This window comes from Chiloscyllium plagiosum, unplaced genomic scaffold (genome assembly GCF_037043375.1).
Source record: "Chiloscyllium plagiosum isolate Xiang-an unplaced genomic scaffold, Cpla_swu_hap1 HiC_scaffold_9, whole genome shotgun sequence".
NCBI classification, from domain to species: Eukaryota; Metazoa; Chordata; class Chondrichthyes; order Orectolobiformes; family Hemiscylliidae; genus Chiloscyllium; species Chiloscyllium plagiosum.
The window spans coordinates 2,614,261-2,637,842 of record NW_028270147.1 but is presented as its reverse complement, the minus strand read 5'-3'; the positions used below and the strand labels follow the sequence as shown (position 1 = coordinate 2,637,842).

General features: G+C 46.2%; 1 protein-coding gene across 1 annotated transcript in view; it reads left to right on the top strand.

The window, feature by feature from the left end:
• Positions 1-23,582, top strand: part of tnni3k (TNNI3 interacting kinase) — a 171,431-nt gene that overhangs the window by 61,080 nt on the left and 86,769 nt on the right. The window contains exons 13-15 of the mRNA XM_087990344.1: positions 4,503-4,559; positions 6,812-6,904; positions 7,001-7,058. Coding sequence (XP_087846470.1) covers positions 4,503-4,559; positions 6,812-6,904; positions 7,001-7,058 — 208 coding nt within the window. The remainder of the gene's footprint in view (positions 1-4,502; positions 4,560-6,811; positions 6,905-7,000; positions 7,059-23,582) is intronic.

The following is a 23,582-nucleotide window of genomic DNA, read 5'->3' as shown; positions in this document are numbered from 1 at the left end:
GTAAGTGCATGAAATTGAGATCTTATTGCTGCTGCTGGGAACAGCATGGTGGCTCAGTGGTTAGCACTGCTGCCTCATAGTGTGAGGGACCGGGGTTCGATTCCCACCTTGGGTGACTGTGTGGAGTTTGTACATTCTCCCTGTGTCTGCTCCTGTTTCCTCCCACAGTCCAAAGATGTGCAGGTTAGGTGGATTGGCCATGCTACATTGCCCATAGTGTTCAGTGATGTGTAGGTTAGGTGCATTAGTCAGGGGAAATGTAGGGCAATGGGACTGAGTGGGTTACTCTTTGGAGGGTCGGTGTGGGCCTGTTGGGCCGAAGGGCCTGTTTCTACACTGTAGGGATTCTGTGAACTTCAAGTTGTTCACCGTTGCTAATTGAAGCTTCCACACCCTGTTTTGCAATAACGGAGAATTTGAGATAATTTCATTACACCTCTGAATTAATTGTATTGAGTCAATGTCAAATAAGAGCCACACAAACATTTACACTGTCATTTGAAATTGCTCTGAAAACAGAAAATGTAGGAGATCATAGTGGGTCAAGCAGCATCTGTCGAGAGTGAGCAAGATAATGTTTCAAGTCTCAATGACTTTTTGTCAGAGTTGATGTGAAGTGTGGAGGGTAGGTAAGCAGGAGGCTGAGGGAACACAGCAAGGCAGGCAGCATCAGGAGGGACAGGCAGGAGGCTGGGGGAACACAGCAAGGCAGGCAGCATCAGGAGGGACAGGCAGGAGGCTGGGGGAACACAGCAAGGCAGGCAGCATCAGGAGGGACAGGCAGGAGGCTGGGGGAACACAGCAAGCCAGGCAGCATCAGGACGGACAGGCAGGAGGCTGGGGGAACACAGCAAGGCAGGCAGCATCAGGAGGGACAGGCAGGAGGCTGGGGGAACACAGCAAGCCAGGCAGCATCAGGAGGGACAGGCAGGAGGCTGGGGGAACACAGCAAGCCAGGCAGCATCAGGACGGACAGGCAGGAGGCTGGGGGAACACAGCAAGCCAGGCAGCATCAGGATGGACAGGCAGGAGGCTGGTTAAGTGATGGGAATGTGAGAATATGAACGTCTTTTGCCTGAAACGTCGACTTTCCTGCTCCTCGGATGCTGCCTGACCTACTGTGCTTTTCCAGCACCACTCTGATCTAGACAGCAGAACAGTGGTGTGTCTAACTGTCAAACTGGAAAGGACAGACAGTCCCATTGGGGTGGGGGGAGAGGGGAGAGAGGGCATGGTGACAGAGAATGTAATAAGTAAAGCTCAAAGAAAGGGAAGCAGTGGGAGTGGGTTCACAATCTGAAGGTATTGAACTCAATATTAACTCCAGATCGGGGAGGCAATTGCTTAGTGGCATCATCACACGATTCTTAATCTAGAGACCCAAATAATGTTCTAGGAGTCCTGGGTTCAAGTCCTGGCAAGGCGCAGAGTGAAATTTAAATTTGGGCGGCACTGTGGCTCAGTGGTTAGCACTGCTGCCTCACAGCACCAGGGTCCCAGGTTTGATTCCAGCCTCGGGTGACTGTCTGTGTAGAGTTTGCACATTCTCCCCGAGTCTGCGTGGGGGTGCTCCAGTTTCCTCCCACACTCCCAAGATGTGCAGGTTAGGTGAATTGGCCATGCTAAATTGCCGATAGTCTAAGTGCATTAGTCAGGGGGAAATGGGTCTGGGTGGGTTACTCTTCAGAGGGTCGGTGTGGACTTGTTGGGCTGAAGGGCCTGTTTCCGCACTGTAGGGAATCTAATCTCACCTAATCATAGTCGTTTACATTCGGCCCTTCGAGCCTGCTGCACCATTCGGTCTGGTCATGGCTGGTCCCTTGTTTCTGCTCTCTCCCCATACCCTTTGATCCCTTTAGACCTGAGAATTATATCTACTTCTTCTTGAAAATATTCAATGTTGCAATATCAATATACAATAAACACCTGATCATTGATTTCTTTGATATTTGTGAGAGTCAGCTGTGGAGAAATTGGTGCCACTTTTCAACAGTGAGCATTCCTCCAACACTCCTTCACTGGATATGTTACTTTGAAGCTGGAAATGATCATTCAAAGACAATTCACAGAATCCCTACAGTGTGGACGCAGGCCATTCGGCCCACTGACTCTACTCTGACCCTCTGAAGACTATTCTGCCCAGATCCACTCTGCTTCTCATGGCCAATCCACCCTAACCTGCACATCTTTGGACTGTGGGAGGAAACCGGAGCACCCAGAGGAAACCCACGCAGACACGGGGAGAATGTGAAAGTTCCACACAGACAGTCACTTGACAGAATTGAACTCAGGTCCCTGGTGCTAAGAGTCAAGTGTGGTGCTGGAAAAGCATAGCCGGTCAGGCAGCATCCAAGGAGCAGGAGAGTCAATGTTTCAAGCATGAGCTGTTCATTAGGAATGTGGTTGGGGTGAGGGTGGGGCAGGGGGAAGGGGTGAGAGATAAGTAGGAGGGTGAGGGTGGGGCAGGGGGAAGGTAGTTGGGAAGGTGACAGGTGGATGCAAATGGGGGTGTTGGTGACAGATTGATTGGAGGGTGGAGCAGATAGATAGGAAGGAAGATGGACAGTTAGGATAGTTCAAGAGGGTGGTGCTGAGTTGGAGGGTTGGATCTGGAGTAAATCCTAGTCATCCAACGCCTGGAGGAAGAACACCTCATCTTCCATCTTGGGACTCTCCAACCACACAGCATCAATGTGGATTTCACCAGTTTCCCCATCTCCCCTCCCCCCACATTATCCCAGATCCAACCTTCCAACTCGGCACCGCCCTCTTGAACTGTCCTACCTGTCCATCTTCCTACCCATCTATCTGCTCCACCCTCCTCTCCAACCTATCACCTTCTCCCCATCTCCATCTCCCTTTCACATTCCCAGCTCTCTGCCCCCCAAATCCCACCCCCTCCCATTTATCTTGCAGCTCCCTTGGCTGCCCCTACCCCAACAATCCTGATGAAGGGCTTATGCCCGAAACGTTGTGTCTCCTGCTCCTCGGATGCTGCCTGACCTGCTGTGCTTTTCCAGCGCCACACCTTTTGACTCTGATCTCCAGTATCTGCAGTCCTCACTTTCTCCCTGGTTCTCTGAGGCAGCGGTGCTAACCACTGAGCCGCTGTGCTATCAAAGAACATGGAACAATACAGCGCAGAACAGGCCCTTCGGCCCTCAATGTTGCACCGACCTCTGAACTATTCTCAGCTCATCCCCTACACTATCCCAAAATCATCCATGTGCTTATCTAAGTATTGTTTAAATCCCCCTAATGTGGCTGAGTTAGCTACATTGGCAGGTAGGGCATTCCACACCCTTACCACTCTCTGAGTAAAGAACCTGCCTCTGACATCTGTCTTAAATCTATCACCCCTCAATTTGTAGTTTTACCTCCTCATACAAGCTGGCGTCATCATCCTAGGAAAAAGACGTTCACTGTCTACCCTATCTAATCCTCTGATCATCTTGCATGTCTCTATCAAATCCCCCCTTAGCCTTCTTCTTTCCAATGAGAACAGATGCAAGTCTCTCAGCCTTTCCTCATAAGACCTTCCCTCCAGACCAGGCAACATCCTGGTAAATCTCCCCTACATCTTTTCCAATGCTTCCACATCCTTCCCGAAATATGGGGACCAGAACTGTACACAATATTCCAATTGTGGCTGCACCAACATTTTGTATAGTTGCAGCATGACATCACAGCTCCGGAACTCAATCCACCCACCAATGAAACCTAACACACCGTGTGCCTTCTTAACAGCACTATCCATCTGGGTGGCAACTTTCAGGGATTTATGTACATGGACTCCAAGATCCCTCTGCACATCCAGACTATCATGAATCTTTCCATTAAGCCAGTGTTCTGCCTTCCTGTTATTCTTCCCAAAGTGAATCACGTCACATTTATCTGCATTGAACTCCATTTGCCACCTTTCAGCCACATTCTGCAGTTTATCCAAGTCTCCCTACAACCTGCAAGTCATACTATTCAACAGCAACGTGCATCAAAGAGAGACCAATTCACCTAATGGTATGTTAAAGCAAGTGTCAATGGGTGACCAATAGGACTGGGAATCCTGGTTGCTTCTGTAATAACTCAGAGAGCCTGACTGGAAAGGAACATCATTTATTGTTGAACACCAACATAGATCTACAAAGGAGAAAGGCAGAGGAAGCAGAGAATGTTTGTGACTGGATGTCGTAACCTGGAATGCAATGCCTGAAAGGGGTGGTGGATGCTGAATCAGAAATAACTTACAAAAGGGAATTGAAGGGAAAACATTGACAGGGCTATGATGAAAGGGCAGGTTCACTGGGACTAATTCAAAAGGCTGGTTATAAGCAGGATGGGCTGAATTAGCTCTATTCATGATGTCTGGGTCTATGAAGCTTAGTAAGGTGCTGTATAACCGCTAGATTTTTTTCTTTAACTTTTTAGGTCATCCCTCACCATAATTGTGCAGGCAGTAGCTTTGGAAGTTATATTAATTTTAAACTACCCTTCTTTCTCTTCAGATGGTGCCTATGTGTCTGTTCCATCACCACTTGGGAAGATCAAAAACATGACCAAAGGTGAGAAGGTGCACGTTGGAGTGAGATCTCATCACTAAAATGTAAAAGTTTACTGGCAGGATCTCATGTCAAAGCAACTTGTGTCCATCAGCTTCACTATCCATAGAACATAGAACATAGAACATAGAAGAATACAGCGCAGTACAGGCCCTTCGGCCCTCGATGTTGCTCCGATCCAAGCCCACCTAACCTACACTAGCCCACTATCCTCCATATGCCTATCCAATGCCCGCTTAAATGCCCATAATGAGGGAGAGTCCACCACTGCTACTGGCAGGGCATTCCATGAACTCACGACTCGCTGAGTAAAGAACCTATCCCTAACATCTGTCCTATACCTACCCCCCCTTATATTACAAGGGGAGATGATAGCCTTGTAATTTCATCACTAGGTTATTAACCCGGCAACCCCAGGGACCCAGGTGAGAATCCTGTCCTGGTAACTGATGGAATTCAAATTCAATAAAAATCTGGAATTAGGAGTTTAATGATTTTAATTGTTAGGAGAGAAACTCATCACGTTCAATAATGTCCTTTAAGGAAGGAAATCTGCCATCCTTACTTGTGAATGAAAGAAAAAATTACAAAGAGAAAGATTAATTCAGAAATATGACGCACACTGTTAGCAGAGTAATTGTTTCTACATAAATGAGACAATTGTCAGTAAACAGCAGCCATTGACTCAGCTGGAGGATCTCAAGGCCAAAGCCAGGGTCGGAGTAAGGTGTAAAACTTGGTAACTTCTCCATGTGAGGGTGGTGGGATGGTAGTGTAATAACCTCAAGTAGGCCGGTGGGGAATTACTAGTTAATCTTCCTGAGGAGCTCGTTGAATCCGAGTTCCCATGGTAAGAGGCAATGGCCTGCCCTCTGCTTCATCATCTGAGCCCAGCCCTCTCGTGGTGCAGTGCTCGTGTCCCTATCACTGGACCAGGACGCCCGGGTTCCACGCCTACCTGCTCCAAAGATGTGTAATAACATCTGCGAACAGGTGATTAGAAATATCGGTTATATATAAACAAAAAGCAGACTCAGCATCCATCGCTGCAGCATTGTCTGTCCTGGGCTGGGAGAAGCCTCTGTACACCATGTGTAGTGGCTCTATGTTTATGTTCAACAATAAATGATGTTCCTTTTCAGTCGGGTTCTCTGAGTTATTACAGAGGCATTTACAACCAGGACTCCCAGTTCTATTGATCACCCATTGACACGTGCTGTAACGCACCATCAGGTGAGCTAGTCTCTCTGTGATGCTCCTTGCTGTTGAATAGTATGACTGTACACATTGTCTCATACAGGGACAATTCAAATTGACTGTCAGAAAGGTAACTTCACCTTCAAGAGAAGGGAAAGTCAAAAGCAGGAACTAAACAGGAAGGAAATACTGAATCTGTTCATCGAGCTTTCCCGGGTATCATTTCTGCAAGATGCATGAATTGCCCTCTCTATTGTGTACACAGTATGTCTGTATAGTAATCACACAGGTTCATGGGGCTACCTAGCCCAGCTTGGAAACCAGCACTAGCTCAGACCTAGAACATACAGCACTGAGCACATTGGGCAGTACAGGTATTCCAGGTTGAGACAGATAGATCTACAATTAGAAAGGGGGAATCAAGGGTATCGGGAAAAGGCAGGAAAGTGGAGATGAGGATTATAGATCAGTCATGATTGCGATGAATTGCAGAGCAGACTCAATGGGCTGAATGGCCAACTCCTACTCCCAGGTCTGAAGATTCTGATGGTTTCATGATCTTCTGCAGAGAGTAAAAGAGAGTTAATATTTCAGTTCCAATATGGCTGTTCTTCTGAACAGTTTCCAGCATACATGGTATTTTGCTTTGAGTTATACCAGTTCAGACATTTTGGAAGAATTGGTCCTTTTCCTATCTCTAATCTCCCTGAGCCCTAAAGCCCAGTTAGATATCTGTGCTCACCCAATTCTGGGTTCTTGGCCATCTCCTGATTTCCATTGCTCCACTATTGGTGGTCATGCCTTTAGGTCCCTGGGCTAAAAGCTCTGGAATTCCCTCCCCAAACCTCTCCTTCCCTAACTTCCACTAAAACCACAGCTTCTTCAACCAAACATCCTCATCGTCACCTGTCCTCATATCTCCTGTCAAATTGTATTCAATGATATTCCTGGGATGTTTTTATTATGTTACAGGTGCTATATAAATACAAATTGTTAACAAATTCTTGACACGTCTGTGAGCACTAAGTCTCTTTCTTTCCACCCTGCCTGTTGTTCAGAGAAAGCGGACGTGCTGCTCCTGCGAGCTGAGCTTCCTTCCCATTTCCACCTCCAGCTGTCGGACATCGAGTTCCATGAAATTATTGGATCAGGTAACAATATAACAGTTTCTCATTCGAGTGGGGCGGATCAGTGAATTCAGTCTAAAACACGGACTGACCATCTGGCATCTCTCTGAAACCATGCAGGTTCGTTTGGGAAAGTTTACAAAGGAAGATGCAGGAACAAGATTGTTGCCATTAAAAGGTAATATTTTAACAGTAAGGCTAGACACATAGAGATTACTGAGTAAAATTAGCTCACTAACATTATACAGGAGGTGTAATATATAACGTGATTGTACATTTTTTTATTCATTTCTGGGCCGTTGGTGTCACTGGCTGGGCCAGATTTGACATCCCATCCCTAGTTGCTCCTTGAGAAGGTGGGGGTGAGCTGCCTTCTTTAACCACTGCAGTCCATGTGCTGTAGGTTGATCCACAATGCCCTTAGGGAGGGAATTCCAGGATTTAGAACCAGATACAATGAAAGAGTGGCGATATATTTCCAAGTCAGGATGGTGAGTGGCTTGGAGGGGAACTTGCAGGGGGTAGTGTTCCATGTATCTGTTGCCCTTAACCTTCGAGGTGGAAGTGGTCATGGGTTTGGAAGGTGCTGTCTGAGGATCTTGGTGAATTTCTGCATTGCAACTTGTAGATAGTACACACTGCAATTACTAAGCGTCGGTGGTGGAAGGAGCGAATGTTTGTGGGTGCAGTTATGCAAGATGCTTTGTCCTGGATGGTGTCGAGCTTCTTGGGTGTTGTTGGAGCTGCCCCCATCCAGGCAAGTGGGGAGTATTCCATCCCACTCCTGACTTGTGCCGCTGTAGATGGTGGACAGGCTTTCGGGAGTTACTCACTGCAGTATTCCTAGTCTCTGATCTGCTGTTGTAGCCACTGTGTTTATGTGGTGAGTCTAGTTGAGTTTTTGGACAATGGTAACCCCAAGGATGTTGACAGTGAGGGATTCAGTGATGGTCAGACCATTGAATGTCAAGCGATAGTGATTAGAGTGTCTCTTATTGATAATGGTCATTGTCTGGCATTTGTGTGGCACGTATGTTACTTGCCTCTTGTTGGCCCAAGCCTGGATATTATCCAGATCTTGTTGCATTTGGACATGGACTGCTTCAGTATCTGAGGAGTCGCGAATGGTTTTGATGACTGTACAATCATCGGTGAACATCTGCACTTCTGACCGAGGGAAGGTCATTGATGAAGCAGCTGAAGATGGTTGGGCTGAGGGCACTACCTTGAGGGACTCCTACAGAGATGTCCTGGAGCTGAGATGACTGACCCTCCACAACCACAGCCATCTTCCTATGTACCAGGTATGGCTGTCGGTGCTGCCCAGCCTACCGAACCTGGTATTCCCAGGTGGTGTCCCATCCAAGTACTATCCAGACCCGAGACTGCTTAGATTCCAAGATTGGGCGTTTTCAGAGTAGAATGGCCCAGGAGCAGCAGCAGTGCGAGGAGCGACAGTGAGCACTAGGGACCTGCTGGGAAGGTACATTTTAAACTTACATAAACTTAACTCGTGAATAGGTGGAGCGCACGCTGAGCAGGAGCAGACACAGGATGGCTGGGTAGGTGAAGTAATATATTTGGGTGGTTGCATTACCTGAAACATGACTTAGGTAGTGTCTCCACCCATCCTCCTCCTCTCACCACAAAAAAGAGTTCTGTGCGCCGGATTGGTAAGGTAACGAGTTTTTTTTTTAATTCTTTATTTTTCCACAGTCCCTTTGGGAATTTAGAACTGTGGGAATGGAGGTTAGGGCAGTTGAATGTTCCTCCTGCAGAATGTGGGAGGTTAAGGGTCACCACTAGTATCTCTGTCCACTACATCTGCGGAAAGTGCAACCAACTCCAGCTCCTCGAAAACCGTGTTGGAGAACTGGAGCTGGAGCTGGATGAACTACAGATCATTCAGGAGGCAGAGGGGGTTATTGAGAGGAGTTACAGGGAGGTACTTACACCTCAGGTACACGAAGGGAGATGGGTTACAGTCAGGGGACAGAAAGGGAACTGGCAGGCAGTGCAGGGATCCCCTGTTGCCGTTCCCCTCAACAACAAGTATGCTGTTTTGGATAATGTTGGGGACGACTTACCAGGGGTAAGCCAGTGGGGCACAGGGCTCTGGCACAGAGTCTGTCCCTGTTGCTCAGAAAGGAAGGGGGAAGAGGAGCAGAGCATTAGTCATTGGGGACTCCACAGTTAGGGGGACAGATAGAAGGTTCTGTGGGAACGAGAGAGACTCACGGTTGGTGTGTTGCCTCCCAGGTGCCAGGGTTTGTGATGTCTCTGATCGTGTTTTCGGGATCCTTGAGGGTGAGGGGGAGCAGCCCCAACGACATAGGTAGGAAAAGGGATGGGGATTTAAGGCAGGAATTCAGGGAGCGAGGGTGGAAGAAAAAACAAAGAACAAAGAACATTTATAGCCCAGGACCAGGCCCTTCGGCCCTCCCAGCCTGAGCCGATACAAATGTACTGTCTAAACCTGTCACCCAATTCCTAAGCATCTGTGTCCCTCTGTTCCCCACCTACTCATGCATCTATCCAGATGTATCTTAAATGAATCTACCGTGCCTGCCTCTACCACCTCTGCTGGCAACGTGTTCCAGACACCCACCACTCTCTGTGTGAAGTACTTGCTGCGTGTATCCCCCTTAAACTTTCCACCTCTCACTTTGAAAGCATGACCTCTCGCTATTGAATGCTTCACCCTGGGAAAAAGCTTGTCTCTATCCACCCTGTCTATACCCTTCATGATTTTGCAAACCTCAATCAGGTCCCTCCCTCAATCTCCTTTTTTCTAGTGAAAATAAACCTAACCTACTCAACCTCTCTTCAGAGCTCGCACCTTCCATACCAGGCAACATCCTCGTAAACCTTCTCTGCACCCTCTCCAAAGCGTCCACATCCTTTTGGTAATGTGGCGACCAGAACTGTACACAGTACTCTAAATGCGGCCGAACCAATGTCTTGTATAATTTTAACATTACCTGCCATCTCTTATACTCAATACCCCGTCCAATGAAGGCAAGCATACGATATGCCTTCTTGACCACTCTATCCACCTGTCAGCAACCTTCAGGGTACAATGGACCTGCACTCCCAGATCTCTTTGCCCATCAACTTTTCCCAAGGCTCTTCCTTGGGAAAAGTTGATGGGCAGATAGATCTGGGAGTTCAGGTCCATTGTACCCTGAAGGTTGCTGCACAGGTGGATAGAGTGGTCAAGAAGGCATATCGTATGCTTGCCTTCATTGGACGGGGTATTGAGTATAAGAGATGGCAGGTAATGTTAAAATTATACAAGACATTGGTTCGGCCGCATTTAGAGTACTGTGTACAGTTCTGGTCGCCACATTACCAAAAGGATGTGGACGCTTTGGAGAGGGTGCAGAGAAGGTTTACGAGGATGTTGCCTGGTATGGAAGGTGCTAGCTATGAAGAGAGGTTGAGTAGGTTAGGTTTATTTTCACTAGAAAAAAGGAGATTGAGGGGAGACCTGATTGAGGTTTGCAAAATCATGAAGGGTATAGACAGGGTGGATAGAGACAAGCTTTTTCGCTCTAGAATTAATCTTGCCTAAATGCATCACCTCACATTTGTCTGGATTAAAAACCATCTGCCACTTTTCTGCCCAACTCTCCAGTCTATCTATATCCTCCTATATTCTCTGACAGTCCCTTATGCTTTCTGCTACTCCACCAATCTTTGTGTCATCTGCAAACTTGCTGATCATACCAACAGTGCCCTCTTCCATATCATTTATGTATATCACAAACAACAGTGGCCCCAACACTGACCCCTGTGGAACACCACTGGTCACCTTTCTCCATTTCAAGAAACTCCCTTCAACTACTACTCTCTGTCTCCTGTTGCTCAACCTGTTCTTTATCCACCGAGCTAGAACACCCTGCACACCATGTGACCTCACTTTCTACATTAGTTTCCCATGGGGAACCTTATCAAATGCCTTACTAAAGTCCTGTATATGACATCTACAGCCCTTCTTTCATTTATCAACTTGGTCACTTCCTCAAAGAACACTATTAAGCTTAGTGCTAGAACAAACAGACTTGTTATCTCTGGTTTGTTGCCTGTTCCCCATGTTAGCAAGGCGAGGAATAGGGAGAGAGAGGAGTTGACCATGTGGTTACAGGGATGGTGCAGGAGGAGAGTTTCAGATTCCTGGATAATTGAGGCTCATTCTGTGGTAGGTGGGACCTCTACAAACAGAATGGTCTTCACTTCAGTCAGAAGGGTACCAATATCCTGACGGTGGTGGTGGGGGGGTGGGGAGGGGGTAGAATTTGCTCATGCTCTGCAAGAGAGTTTAAATTAATACAGCAGGGGGATGGGAACCAAGCCATAGTTCCAGTGACCAGGAAGTTGAGAGCACTGAGGTCAGAAATGAGGTTTTAGGTTGCAAGAGTTCACTAACAAGCAGGAAGGTGGTTTGAAGTGTGTCTACTTCAACACCGGAAGCATCCAGAATAAGGTGGGTGAACTTGCAGCATGGGTTGGTACCTGGGACTTCGAAGTTATGGCCCTTTCAGAGATATGGGTAGAGCAGGGACATGAATGGTTATTGCAGGTTCTAGGATTTAGGTGTTTCAGTAAAATGGTAAAGGAGGGTGGGGTGTGGTATTGTTAGTCAAAGACAATATTACGGTGGCCGAAAGGACATTTGAAGACACATCTACTGTAGTATGGGCTGAGGTTAGAAACAGGAAAGGAGAGGTCACCCTGTCGGGAGTTTTCTATCAGCCTCCAAAACGTTCCAGAGATGTAGAGGAAAGGATAGCAGAGATGATTCTTGGTAGTAGTTGTTATGGAGGACTTTTAACTTTCCAAATATTGTCTGGAATTACAATAATTCGAGTATTTTAGATGGGTCAGCTTTTGTCCATTGTGTGCAGGAGGGTTTCCTGACACAGTATGTAGACAGACCAACAAGGGGCGAGGCCACAGTGGATTTGGTACTGGGTAATGAGCCCGGCTAGGTGTTAGATTTGGAGGGAGCACTTTGGTGATAGTGACCACAATTCGGTTATGTTTACTTTAGCGATGGGAAAGGGACAGGTATATACACAGGGCAAGAGTTATAGCTGGGGGAAAGGCAATTATGATGCGATCAGGCAAGATTTAGGATGCATAGGATGGGGAAGGAAACTGCAGGGGATGGACAGAGTTGAAATGTGGATCTTACTCAAGGAACAGCTACTGCGCGTCCTTGATAAGTCTGTACCTGTCAGGCAGGGAGGGAGTGGTTGAGTGAGGGAGTCGTAGTTTACTAAAGAAGTTGAATCTCTTGTCAATAGGAAGAAGAAGGCTTATGTTAGGATAAGACGTGAAGGCTCAGTTAGGGCGCTTGAGAGTTACACGTTAGCCAGGAAAGACCTACAGAGAGAGCTAAGAAGAACCAGGAGGGAACATGAGACGTTGTTGGTGGATAAGATCAAGGAAAACCCTAAAGCTTTCTACAGGAAAATCAGGAATAAAACAATGACTGGAGTAAAATTTGGGCCAATCCAGGACAGTAGAGGGAAGTTGTGTAGGGAATCAGAGGAAATGGGGAAGTGCTAAATGAATATTTCTTGTCAGTATTCACACAGGAAAAAGACAATGTTGTCGAAGAGAATACTGAGATAGAGGCTACTAGACTAGATGGGATTGAGGTTCACAAGGAGGAGGTGTTAGCAACTCTGGAAAGTGTAAAAATAGATAAGTCCCCTGGGCCGGATGGGATTTATCCTAGGATTCTCTGGGAAGCCAGGGAGGAGATTGCTGAGCCTTTGGCTTTGATCTTGTGTCATCATTGTCTACAGGAGTTGTGCCAGAAGACTGGAGGATAGCAAATGTTGTTCCCTTGTTCAAGAAGGGGAGTAGAGACAACCCTGGTAATTACAGACCAGTGAGACTTACTTCGGTTGTGGGTGGAGTGTTAGAAAAAGTTATAAGAGATAGGATTTATAATCATCTACAGAGGAATAAGTTGATTCGGGATAGTCAACACGGTTTTGTGAAGGGTAGGTCGTGCCCCGCAAACCTTATTGAGTTCTTTGAGAAGGTGGCCAAACAGGTGGATGAGGGTAAACCGGTTTATGTGATGTATATGGATTTCAGTAAGGCATTTGATAAGGTTCCCTATGGTAGGCTATTGCATAAAATACAGAGGCATGGGATTGTGGGAGATATAGCAGTTTGGATCAGAAATTGGTTAGCTGAAAGAAGATAGAGGGTGGTGGTTGATGGGAAATGTTCATCCTGGAGCTCAGTTACTCGTGGGGTACCACAAGGATCTGTTTTGGAGCTACTGCTGTTTGTCATTTTTTATAAATGACCTAGCTGAGGGTGTATAAGGATAGATTAGTAAATTTGTGGATGACACAAAGGTCAGTGGATTTGTGGATAGTGCTGAAGGATGTTGCAGGTTACAGAGGGACATGGATAAGCTGCAGAGCTGGGCTGAGAGGTGGCAAATGGAGTTTAATGTGGAAAATTGTGAGGTGATTCACTTTAGAAGGAGCAACAGGAATACAGAGTACTAGGGTAACGGTAAGATTCTTGGTAGTGTAGATGAGCAGAGAGATCTCAGTGTCCATGTACATAGATTCCTGAAAGTTGGCACCCAGGTTGATAGGGTTACTAAGAAGACATACGATGTGTTAGCTTTTATTGGGAGAGGGATTGAGTTTCAGAGCCGTGAGGTCTGGTGCGGCCGTGCTTCAAGAATTGCTTTCCTTTACGGTCACCGCATTATAAGAATGATGTGGAAGCATTAGGAAGTTTTCAGAGGATATTTACCAGAATGTTGCCTGATATGGAGGGAAGGTCTTTAGAGGAAAGGCTGAGGGACTTGAGGCTGCTTTCGTTAGAGAGAAGAAGATTGAGAGGTGACTTAATAGAAACATATAAGATAATCAGAGGGTTAGATAGGGTGGACAGTGGATGATGATGGCTGGCAGGAGGAGACATAACTTTAAATTGAGGGGTGATAGATATAAGATATATTTCAGAGGTAGTTTCTTTACCCAGAGATTAGTAGGGGCGTGGAACACCCTGCCTGTAACAGTAGTAGACTCACCAACTTTAAGGGCATTTAAATGGTCATTGGAAAAACACATGGATGAGAATGGAATAGTGTAGGTGGGATGGGCTTCAGATTGGTTTCACAGGTCAGTGCAACATTGAGGGCTGAAGGGCCTGTCCTGCGCTGGAATGTTCTATGTTCTGTGTCAGGTTTGACTCTAACCATTGGAGTGTTTGCCCCAGATACCCATTGATTCCAGTTTTGCGAGGGCTCTGAATGCCACACTCGGTCGATTGCAGCCTTGATGTCAAGGGCTGTCCCTCTCCCCTCCCCTCTGGAATTCAGCTCTTTTGTCCATGTTTGACCCAAGGCTGTGATGAGGTCAGGATCTGAGTGACCCTGGGGGAATCAAACTGGGTGTCACTGAGCAGGTTATTGCTGAGCAGGTGCTGCTTGATAGCTCTGTTACTGACATCGTCCATCACTTTACTGAGGACGGAGAGTAGACTGATTGGGCGGTAAGTGGCTAGATTGGATTTGTCCTGCTTTTTCTCTACAGGACATATCTGGGCAATTTCCCACATTGTCGGGTTGATGCCAGTGTTGTAACTACTGGAACAGCTTGGCTCGGGGAGTGACACGTTCTGGAGCACAAGGCTTCAGTACTATTGCTGAAATGTTGTCAGAGCCCATTGCCTCTAGCAGTTTCTTGACATCACGTAGTGTGAATCGAATTGGCTGGCGACTGGTGTCTGTGATGCAGGGGATCACTGGAGGAGCCTGAGGTGAATCATCCACTCGGCATATCTGGCTGAAGATTGTTGCGAATGTTTCAGCCTTATCTTTTGCCCTGATGTGCTGGGCTCCTCCATCATTGAGGATGGGGATATTTGTGAGTTTCCTCCTCCAGGGAGTTGTTTAATTGTCCAACATCATTCCCCACTGGATGTGGCAGGACTGCAGAGCTTAGATCTGATCCATTGTTTGTGGGATCGTTTAGTTCTGTCTATCACTGGCTGTTTATGCTGTTTGGAAGTAATCCTATTTGGTGGCTTCACCAGGTTGACATCTCATCTTCAGGTATACCTGGTGCTGCTCCTGGCATACCCTCCTGCACTCTCCATTGAACCAGAGTTGATCCCCTGGCTTGATGGTAATGGTTCAGTGGGGGATATGCCGGGCTGTGAGGTTACAGATTGTTCTGGAGTAAGGTTCTGCAGCTGTTAATGGCCCACAGCGCCTGATGGATGCCCAGTCTTGAGCTGTTAGATCGGTTCAAAGCCTGTACCATTTATCACGGTGATAGTGCCACACAACACGATGGAGGGTATTCTCAATGTGAAGATGGGACTTCATCTCCACAAAGACTTTTCCCGATACTGTCATGGACAGATGCATCAGCAGCCAGTAGATTGGTAAGGATGAGGCCAAGTATATTTTTTCCACTTGTTGGTACCTTCACCACCTGCTGCAGACTCAGTCCTTTATCCATTAGGACCCGACCAGCTCGGTCAGTAATGCTGCTGCCGAGCCACTCTGGTGGTGGGACATTGAAACCCACCCCCCGAGTACATTTTGCATCCTTGTCACCCTCAGTGTTTCCTCCAAGTGTTGTTCAACATGGAGGAAGTGATTTAGCATCTGAACATGGACGGTACGTGGTAATCAGTAAAAGGTTTCCTTGCCCATGTTTAACCTGAAGCCATGAGACTTCATGGGGTCCGGAGTCGATGTCAAAGTCTCCCAGAGCAACTCCCTCCCAACTGTATCCCACTGCGGCGCCACTTCTGCTGGGTCTGTCCTGCTGGTGGGACAGGACATGTCCAGGGATGGTAATGGTGGTTTATGGGACATTGTCTGTAAGGTATGATTCTGTGAGTATGACTGTATCAGGCTGTTGCTTGACTAGTCTATGAGACAGCTTGCCCAATTTCGGCACTATCCCCCGGATGATGGTAAGGAGGACTTTGCGTGGTTGACAGGGCAGTTTGTGTTTTTGCCATTGCCTTTTCCGGTTCCAAGGTTGATGCAGGTCATCTGTCCGGTTTCATTTTTTTTGTTGTGACTTTCTAGCCATTGACACAACTGAGTGGCTTGTTAGGCCATTTCAGAGAGCAGTTGAGAGTCAACCACATTGCTGTGGGTCTGGAGTCACATGTAGGCCAGACCAGATAAGGAAGGCAGATTTTCTTCCCTAAAATACATTACTGAACCAGATGGGTTTTTCTGACAATTGATGATGGTTTCATGGTCAGCAGTCCACTCTTAATTTTAGATATTCTTTAATGAATTCAAATTTCACCATCTGCTGTGGCAGGATTTGAACCCAGGTCCCCGGAACATTATTCTGGGTTTCTGGATTAATAGTCGAGTGATAATACCACTCAGCCACTGCCTCGCTGTGGCAGATGACACAGAGGATTTCTGGACAGCTGCATTGAGGCCCAGTAATGCTGATGAGGTAAGGATTGTGACGTTTGATAATTTATGCTGTCATATTCATAGAGCCATACAGCACAGAAACAGGCCTTTCGGCCCATCATGTCTATGCTGATCAGCAAACACTGCTCTACACTAATCCCATTTACCTACACTTGGTCCATAGCCTTCTATACCTTATCATTCCAAGTACCCATCCTGCTGCTTACAATGCTGTGAGATTCCCTGTCTCCAGCCCACTCTCAGGCAGCATCTTCCATATTTCTGCCACCCTCTGGGTGAAATAAAAATCTTTCTCCAATCCCCGCTAAACCATTTGCCCCTCACGTTAAATATTTGCCCTCTGGTCTTAGAGACACCTGCCATGGGGAATGGATTCTCACAAGCTACTCTGTCTATTCCTCCCAGAATTGTGTATCTGTCAATCAGATCCCCTCTCAGCATCCTCTGCTCCAGGGAAAACAAACACAGCCTATCCAGTCTCTCCTCATTACTGAGACTTTCCAGCCCAGGCAACATCCTGGTGAATCTCCCCTGCTCCCTCTCCATGCAATCACATCCTTCCAATAGTGTGGTGACCAGAGCTGTATATTGTTACGACACAGGGTAAAGTTGCTGCTTGATTTAAACCAGCAACACAGAAAAGACTTACCCTGTGCAGTAATCTGTGAAACTCCGAGAGGCCAAGAACTTTTTAAAGTAAAAGTTAACAACTTTATTTCTTAAAGTATAACAGAGAACAATTAACTAACAATTATTTACAACTCCTTCCTCTAACCTAACTTTTACTTTCCCTTTTATAATACTAGTCCCATAAAACCCTGATTAAGATTTACTGAAAAACTCAAATTTGAAAACCAGCCGGCTATCGAATCCTCTCTTTGCAGATTTACTTGCCGGGTCGGTGTCGATGTTTTTCTCTGTGCAAACTCCTTCTCTCGACAGAAACCTCTCAGACAGTTCTGACTAGCAGTCTACACCTGTTCATCTTGTGGCAGTTCTCTTCCAACTGTTAAATTTTTCCCCAGGCTTATACCTCAAAGCATCGGAATGTTTAATTCGTTTTTAATATTGTCGATATACTAAATTCAAACTTGATTGGAGTTTGGTATTTTGGAGGATAATTTAAACTGATTGGCCAAGTTTGAATTTGTTTTTGTCTCCAGGCAACCAGCTACTCTAGCTGCTGCACCAAAAGGTTTCATTGTATCTTGTTCAAAACACTTGGTGCTGTCAGGTAGTTCTGCTAAATTTTAACTTTCTTAAAGGTACAGTACAGCCATATCCTCCTAACAACATGGTATTCCATCCATGGCCTAACCAATGCTCCTTAAAGTTATATCAAGACTTCCTTGATGCTACATTTTACACCTGGGGTAATGAAGGCAAGCACCCTGTCTCCCTTTACTGCCCCCTTCAGGGACCTTTGGACTTCTACACCAAGGTCCCTTTATAGAACATAGAACATTACAGCACAGTACAGGCCCTTCGGCCCTCGATGTTGCGCTGTCCTGTCATACCAATCTGAAGCCCTCCCTCAGTATTGACCCTCTGACAGTGCGGCACTCCCTCAGTAATGACCCTCCGACAGTGCGGCACTCCCTCTGTACTGACCCACTGACAGAGCAGCACTCCCTCAGCACTGACCCTCTGACATGCTTGTCCAATGACGACTTAAATGTACTTAAATTTGGCAAATTTGCTAGCGTTACAGGCAAAGCATTTCATACCTTTACTACTCTCTGAGTAAAGAAACTGCCTCTGACATCTTTGTTCTTCAATCATACCTAGAGACTTACCATTCATAGTCTAAGATATAAGAAAGATGTCAGAGGTAGTTTATCTACTCAGAGAGTAGTAGGTAGGTTGAACACCCTGCCTGCAACAGTAGTAGACTCGCCAACTTTAAGGGCTTTTAAATGGTCATTGGATAGGCATCTGGACGAGAATGGAATAGTGTAGGTTAGATAGGCTTCAAATTGGTTCTACAGGTCAGCGCAGCATCAAGGATTGAAGGGCCTGTATGGCACTGTAATGCTCTACGTTCTATGTTCTAAGTCCTTTCCTTATTAAACCTCTTAAATGCATCACATTGCCCTTATCAGGATAACTCTGCCCAGTTTACCAGCTGATTAATATCAGACTGTCGCCTCAGACCACCCGCCTCACTGTCAACAACACCCACCAATTTTCGTGTCACCTGTAAACTTGCCAATTATACTGTCTACATGCACATCCACGTCATTAATGATGATAACAAATAGCAAGAGTCCCGTGGTACACCTCTGGTCACAGACATCCAATCACTAACACGTCCCTCCACCACCTCCCGGTACCGCCTGTTTGGAAGCCAGTTTTGGATCCAATTTGCCAAATTGCCTTGGATTCCATGGGCTCTTACCTTTTGGATCAGCCTTCCATGTGGGTCCTTGTTTAAGGCCTTACTGAACTCCATGTAAACTACATCAACTGCATTACCCTCCTCAGTATATTCAGTCACCTTTTCAAAAACTCAATTAAATTAGTCAGACAGGATCTCCCTCTAACAAATCCATGTTGACTATCACTGATCAATCCCTGCCTTTCCAAATATCGACTAATCTTATCTTTCAGAATTGTTTCCAATAATTTCCCTCCCCCTGCTGTCAGACTAACTACTCTATAACTACCTGGCTTATCCCTGCTGCCATTCTTTAACAAAGGAACCACATTATCTATCCTCCAGTCATTTGGCACTTCACCCGTGGTCAGTGAAGTATTAATTACTTCTGTCAGGGCCCCAGCAGTTTCCTCCCCTTCTCTCCCATAGCAGCCTGGGCCCTGGGGATTTATGCACCTCTGTCCCCATTAAAACATCTTGTACCTCCCCCTTATTAATGTTAATGTGTTCTAGAACCTCACCATCCCAACTAAAATCCCCGGCTACAATCTGAGAGTACAGATGAGAAATATTCATCTAAAATCTCACCCACATCCACTGGCTCAATGCACAGTTTGCCCTTTTGGTCTCTAATAGGTTCCACTCTTTTCTTAAACATCCTGTTACTCTGATTATATTTATAAAAAGCCTTGGAGCTTTCCTTAATCCTAATTGCCAAATATGTTTCCTGGCCCCTCTTTGCCTGCCTAATTTCTCTTTTAAGGAACCCCATACAGTCTCTATACATTTGAAGGGCCCCCTGTGTTTGATGCTCTGTACTTGACAAATATTGATAGTATCGAGGGCTATTGCAGGCTGCAGCGTGGCATAGGCAGGATACAGAGCTGGGCTGAGAAATGGCAGATAGAGTTCAACCTGGATAAATGCGAAGTGATGCATTTTGGAAGGTCGAACTCAAATGCTGAATATAGATTAAAGACAGGATTCTTGGCAGTGTGGAGGAACAGAGGGATCTGGGTGAGCAAGTACATAGATCCCTCAAAGTCACCACCCAAGTGGATAGGGTTGTTAAGAAAGCATATGGTGTTTTGGCTTTCATTAACAGGGGGATCGAGTTTAAGAGCTGTGAGGTTTTGCTGCAGCTCTGCAAGTCCCTGGTGAGACCACACTTGGAATATTGTGTCCAGTTCTGTTCAGCCTACTATAGGAAAGATATAGAGGCTTTGGAGAGGGTGCAAAGAAGGTTTACCAGGACGCTGCCTGGACTGGAGGACTTGTCTTATGAAGAGAGGTTGACTTAGCTCGGACTTTTCTCTCTGGAGAGAAGGAGGAAGAGAGGGGACCTGATCGAGGTATACTCCAGAGACTTTTCCCCAGGGCAGGATTGACTGGAACGAGGAGTCATAGTTTGAAGATATTAGGAGGAAGGTATAAAGGAGACATCAGAGGTAGGTTCTTTATGCAGAGAAAAATGGTCATTTCCATTTTTACCTCTTGACATGTACCACGACTGCTGACTGTTCACTCTTCCCCATGGGACTGGCCTGCAGCTGCTCTGAGACATTTCTGACCCTGGCAGCATCTGTGGGGAGAAATCAGAGTTAACGTTTCGGGTCCAGTGACTGTTCACCAGAATTCAGGAACATTGTGCTGAGGAAGGGTCACTGGACCTGAAATGTTAACCCTGATTTCTCCCCACAGATGCTGCCAGACCTACTGAGCTTTTCATAGAACATAGAAGAATACAGCGCAGTACAGGCCCTTCGGCCCTCGATGTTGCGCCGATCCAAGCCCACCTAACCTACACTAGCCCACTATCCTCCATATGCCTATCCAATGCCCGCTTAAATGCTCATAATGAGGGAGAGTCCACCACTGCTACTGGCAGGGCATTCCATGAACTCACGACTCGCTGAGTAAAGAACCTACCCCTAACATCTGTCCTATACCTACCCCCCCTTAATTTAAAGCTATGCCCCCTTGTAATAGCTGACTCCATACGTGGAAAAAGATTCTCACTGTCGACCCTATCTAAACCCCTAATCATCTTGTACACCTCTATCAAGTCACCCCTAAACCTTCTTTTCTCCAATGAAAACAACCCCAAGTGCCTCAGCCTTTCCTCATACAATCTTCCTAACATACCAGGTAACATCCTGGTAAACCTCCTCTGCACCTGTTCCAGTGCCTCCACATCCTTCCTATAGTATGGCGACCAAAACTGCACACAATACTCCAGATGCGGCCGCACCAGAGTCTTATACAACTGCAACATGACCTCAGTACTCCGGAACTCAATTCCTCTACCAATAAAAGCCAGTACGCCATATGCCTTCTTCACCGCACTATTTACCTGGGTGGCAACTTTCAAAGATCTGTGTACATGGACACCAAGATCCCTCTGCTCATCCACACTACCAAGTATCCGACCATTCGCCCAGTACCCCATCTTTTTGTTACTCTTACCAAAGTGAATCACCTCACACTTAGCTACATTGAACTCCATTTGCCACCTTTCTGCCCAGTTCTGCAGCTTATCTATATCCCGCTGTAACCTGCCACATCCTTCCTCACTGTCTACAACTCCTCTGACTTTCATATCATCCGCAAACTTGCTCACCCAACCTTCTAACCCCTCCTCCAGGTCATTTATAAAAATGACAAACAGCAATGGTCCCAAAACAGATCCTTGCGGAACACCGCTAGTGACGGCACTCCAAGATGAACCTTTGCCATCAACTACTACCCTCTGTCTTCTTCCAGCCAGCCAACTCCTAATCCAAACCTCCAACTCACCCTCAATGCCATACCTCCGTATTTTTTGTAGTAGTCTACCATGGGGAACCTTATCAAACGCCTTACTAAAATCCATATACACCACATCTACCGCTTTCCCCTCGTCCACCTCCTTAGTCACCTTCTCAAAGAATTCAATAAGGTTTGTGAGGCATGACCTGCCCTTCACAAAACCATGCTGACTATCCTTGATCACATTATTCCTATCCAGATGTTCATAAATCCTATCCCTTACAATTCTCTCTAAGACTTTGCCCACAACAGAAGTGAGACTCACCGGCCTATAGTTACTAGGGTTATCCCTACTCCCCTTCTTGAACAAGGGAACCACATTTGCTAGCCTCCAATCTTCTGGCACTACTCCTGTAGACAATGAGGACATAAAAATCAAGGCCAATGGCTCTGCAATCTCCTCCCTTGCTTCCCAGAGAATCCTAGGATAAATGCCATCAGGCTCAGGGGACTTATCTATTTTCACCCTTTCCAGAATTTCCAACACCTCTTCTCTACATACCTCAAAGCCATCCATTCTACTTAATTGTGACTCAGTATTCACATTAACAACAATGTCCTGTTCCTGATTGAATACTGACGAAAAGTATTCATTCAGTGTCTCCCCAATCTCTTCAGCCTCCACACGCAACTTCCCACTACTATCCTTGACTGGACCTATTCCTACCCTAGTCATTCTTTTATTCCTGACATACCTATAGAAAGCCTTAGGGTTTTCCCTCATCCTACCAACTAAGGACCTTTCATGTCCCCTCCTTGCTGCTCTTAGCTCTCTCTTCAGGTCCTTCCTGGCTACCTTATAACTCTCAATCGCCCCAATTGAACCTTCACGCCTCATCTTTACATAGGCCGCCCTCTTCCATTTAACAAGGGATTCCAATTCCTTATTAAACCACGGCTCCCTCACACGACCCTTTCCTCCCTGCCTGACGGGTACATAGTTATCAAGGACACTCAATAGTTGCTCCTTGAACAAGCTCCACATATCAATTACGCCCTTGCCTTGAAGCCTACTTTTCCAAGCCACACATCCTAAGTCATGCCTCACCGCATCATAATTTCCCTGCCCCCAGCTATAACTCTTGCCCTGCAGTGCACACTTATCCCTCTCCATCACTAGAGTAAAAGTCACCGAATTGTGGTCACTGCCCCCAAAGTGCTCACCTGGACATGGTTTTTCCAGCAACTTCTGTTTTTGATTCTGATTTTCAGCATCTACAAATGTTTTGGCTGTTTTTAGCTTTAACAATTAACTTGTCAGTCTCTCTGGGACATGTTTTTTTTAACCATTAGAGAGAGACACCTCCTGGAATGATTATGGACATTGTGTAAGTTTTGTAATTAGAGTGAACAGTGAAAAACACGAGCGTGCTTTCTGTTTAGAAAAATCAGGATTTTCTTTCATTTAGGCGGAAATCCCATAAATTAGAAACCTTTTGATTTCATTCACAAAAGTCCCAGGTGAAAAGTAGTCACTCCTTGAGCAAATAGCTAATTCAGTTTGAAAATGTGTTAGCTTTGTGTAAATTCCAGATCAGCAGGGTTTGGTTTGAATCCTGAAGGAGTTATTTAAATGAAGGAAACTCTTAGCCAGTTGTGTGAATAATTGTGTTGTTTTCTTTCATGAAATGTGGGTATTGCTGGCCGTCCAGCATTTATTGCCTGTCGCTAGTTGCCCTAGTGGTGAGCTGCCTTCTTGATCCTCTGTAGTGTTGTGGGTAGATCCACTCTGCCCTAAAGGAGGGAATTCCAGGATTTTCACTGATGCTGAAGAAACTTTCCAAGTCAGGGTAGTGAGTGTTTTGGAGGGGAGCTTTCAGCTGGTGGTGTTCCCATGTATCTGCTGCCCTTGTCCTTCTCAAGGGCAACTAGGGACAGGCAAGAAAACCTGGCCCAGCCAAAGACACCCCCACCACATGGAGGAATCCTATTCTACCCCAACATGTGACAGTGATTTCTGAATCCAATTCTCTCTCCAACAGGCTCACTCCTTAAATGTGGTCTCATTCAAAACTTCCAACGAGAATCTAACTTTCACCCACTTACATGTACTC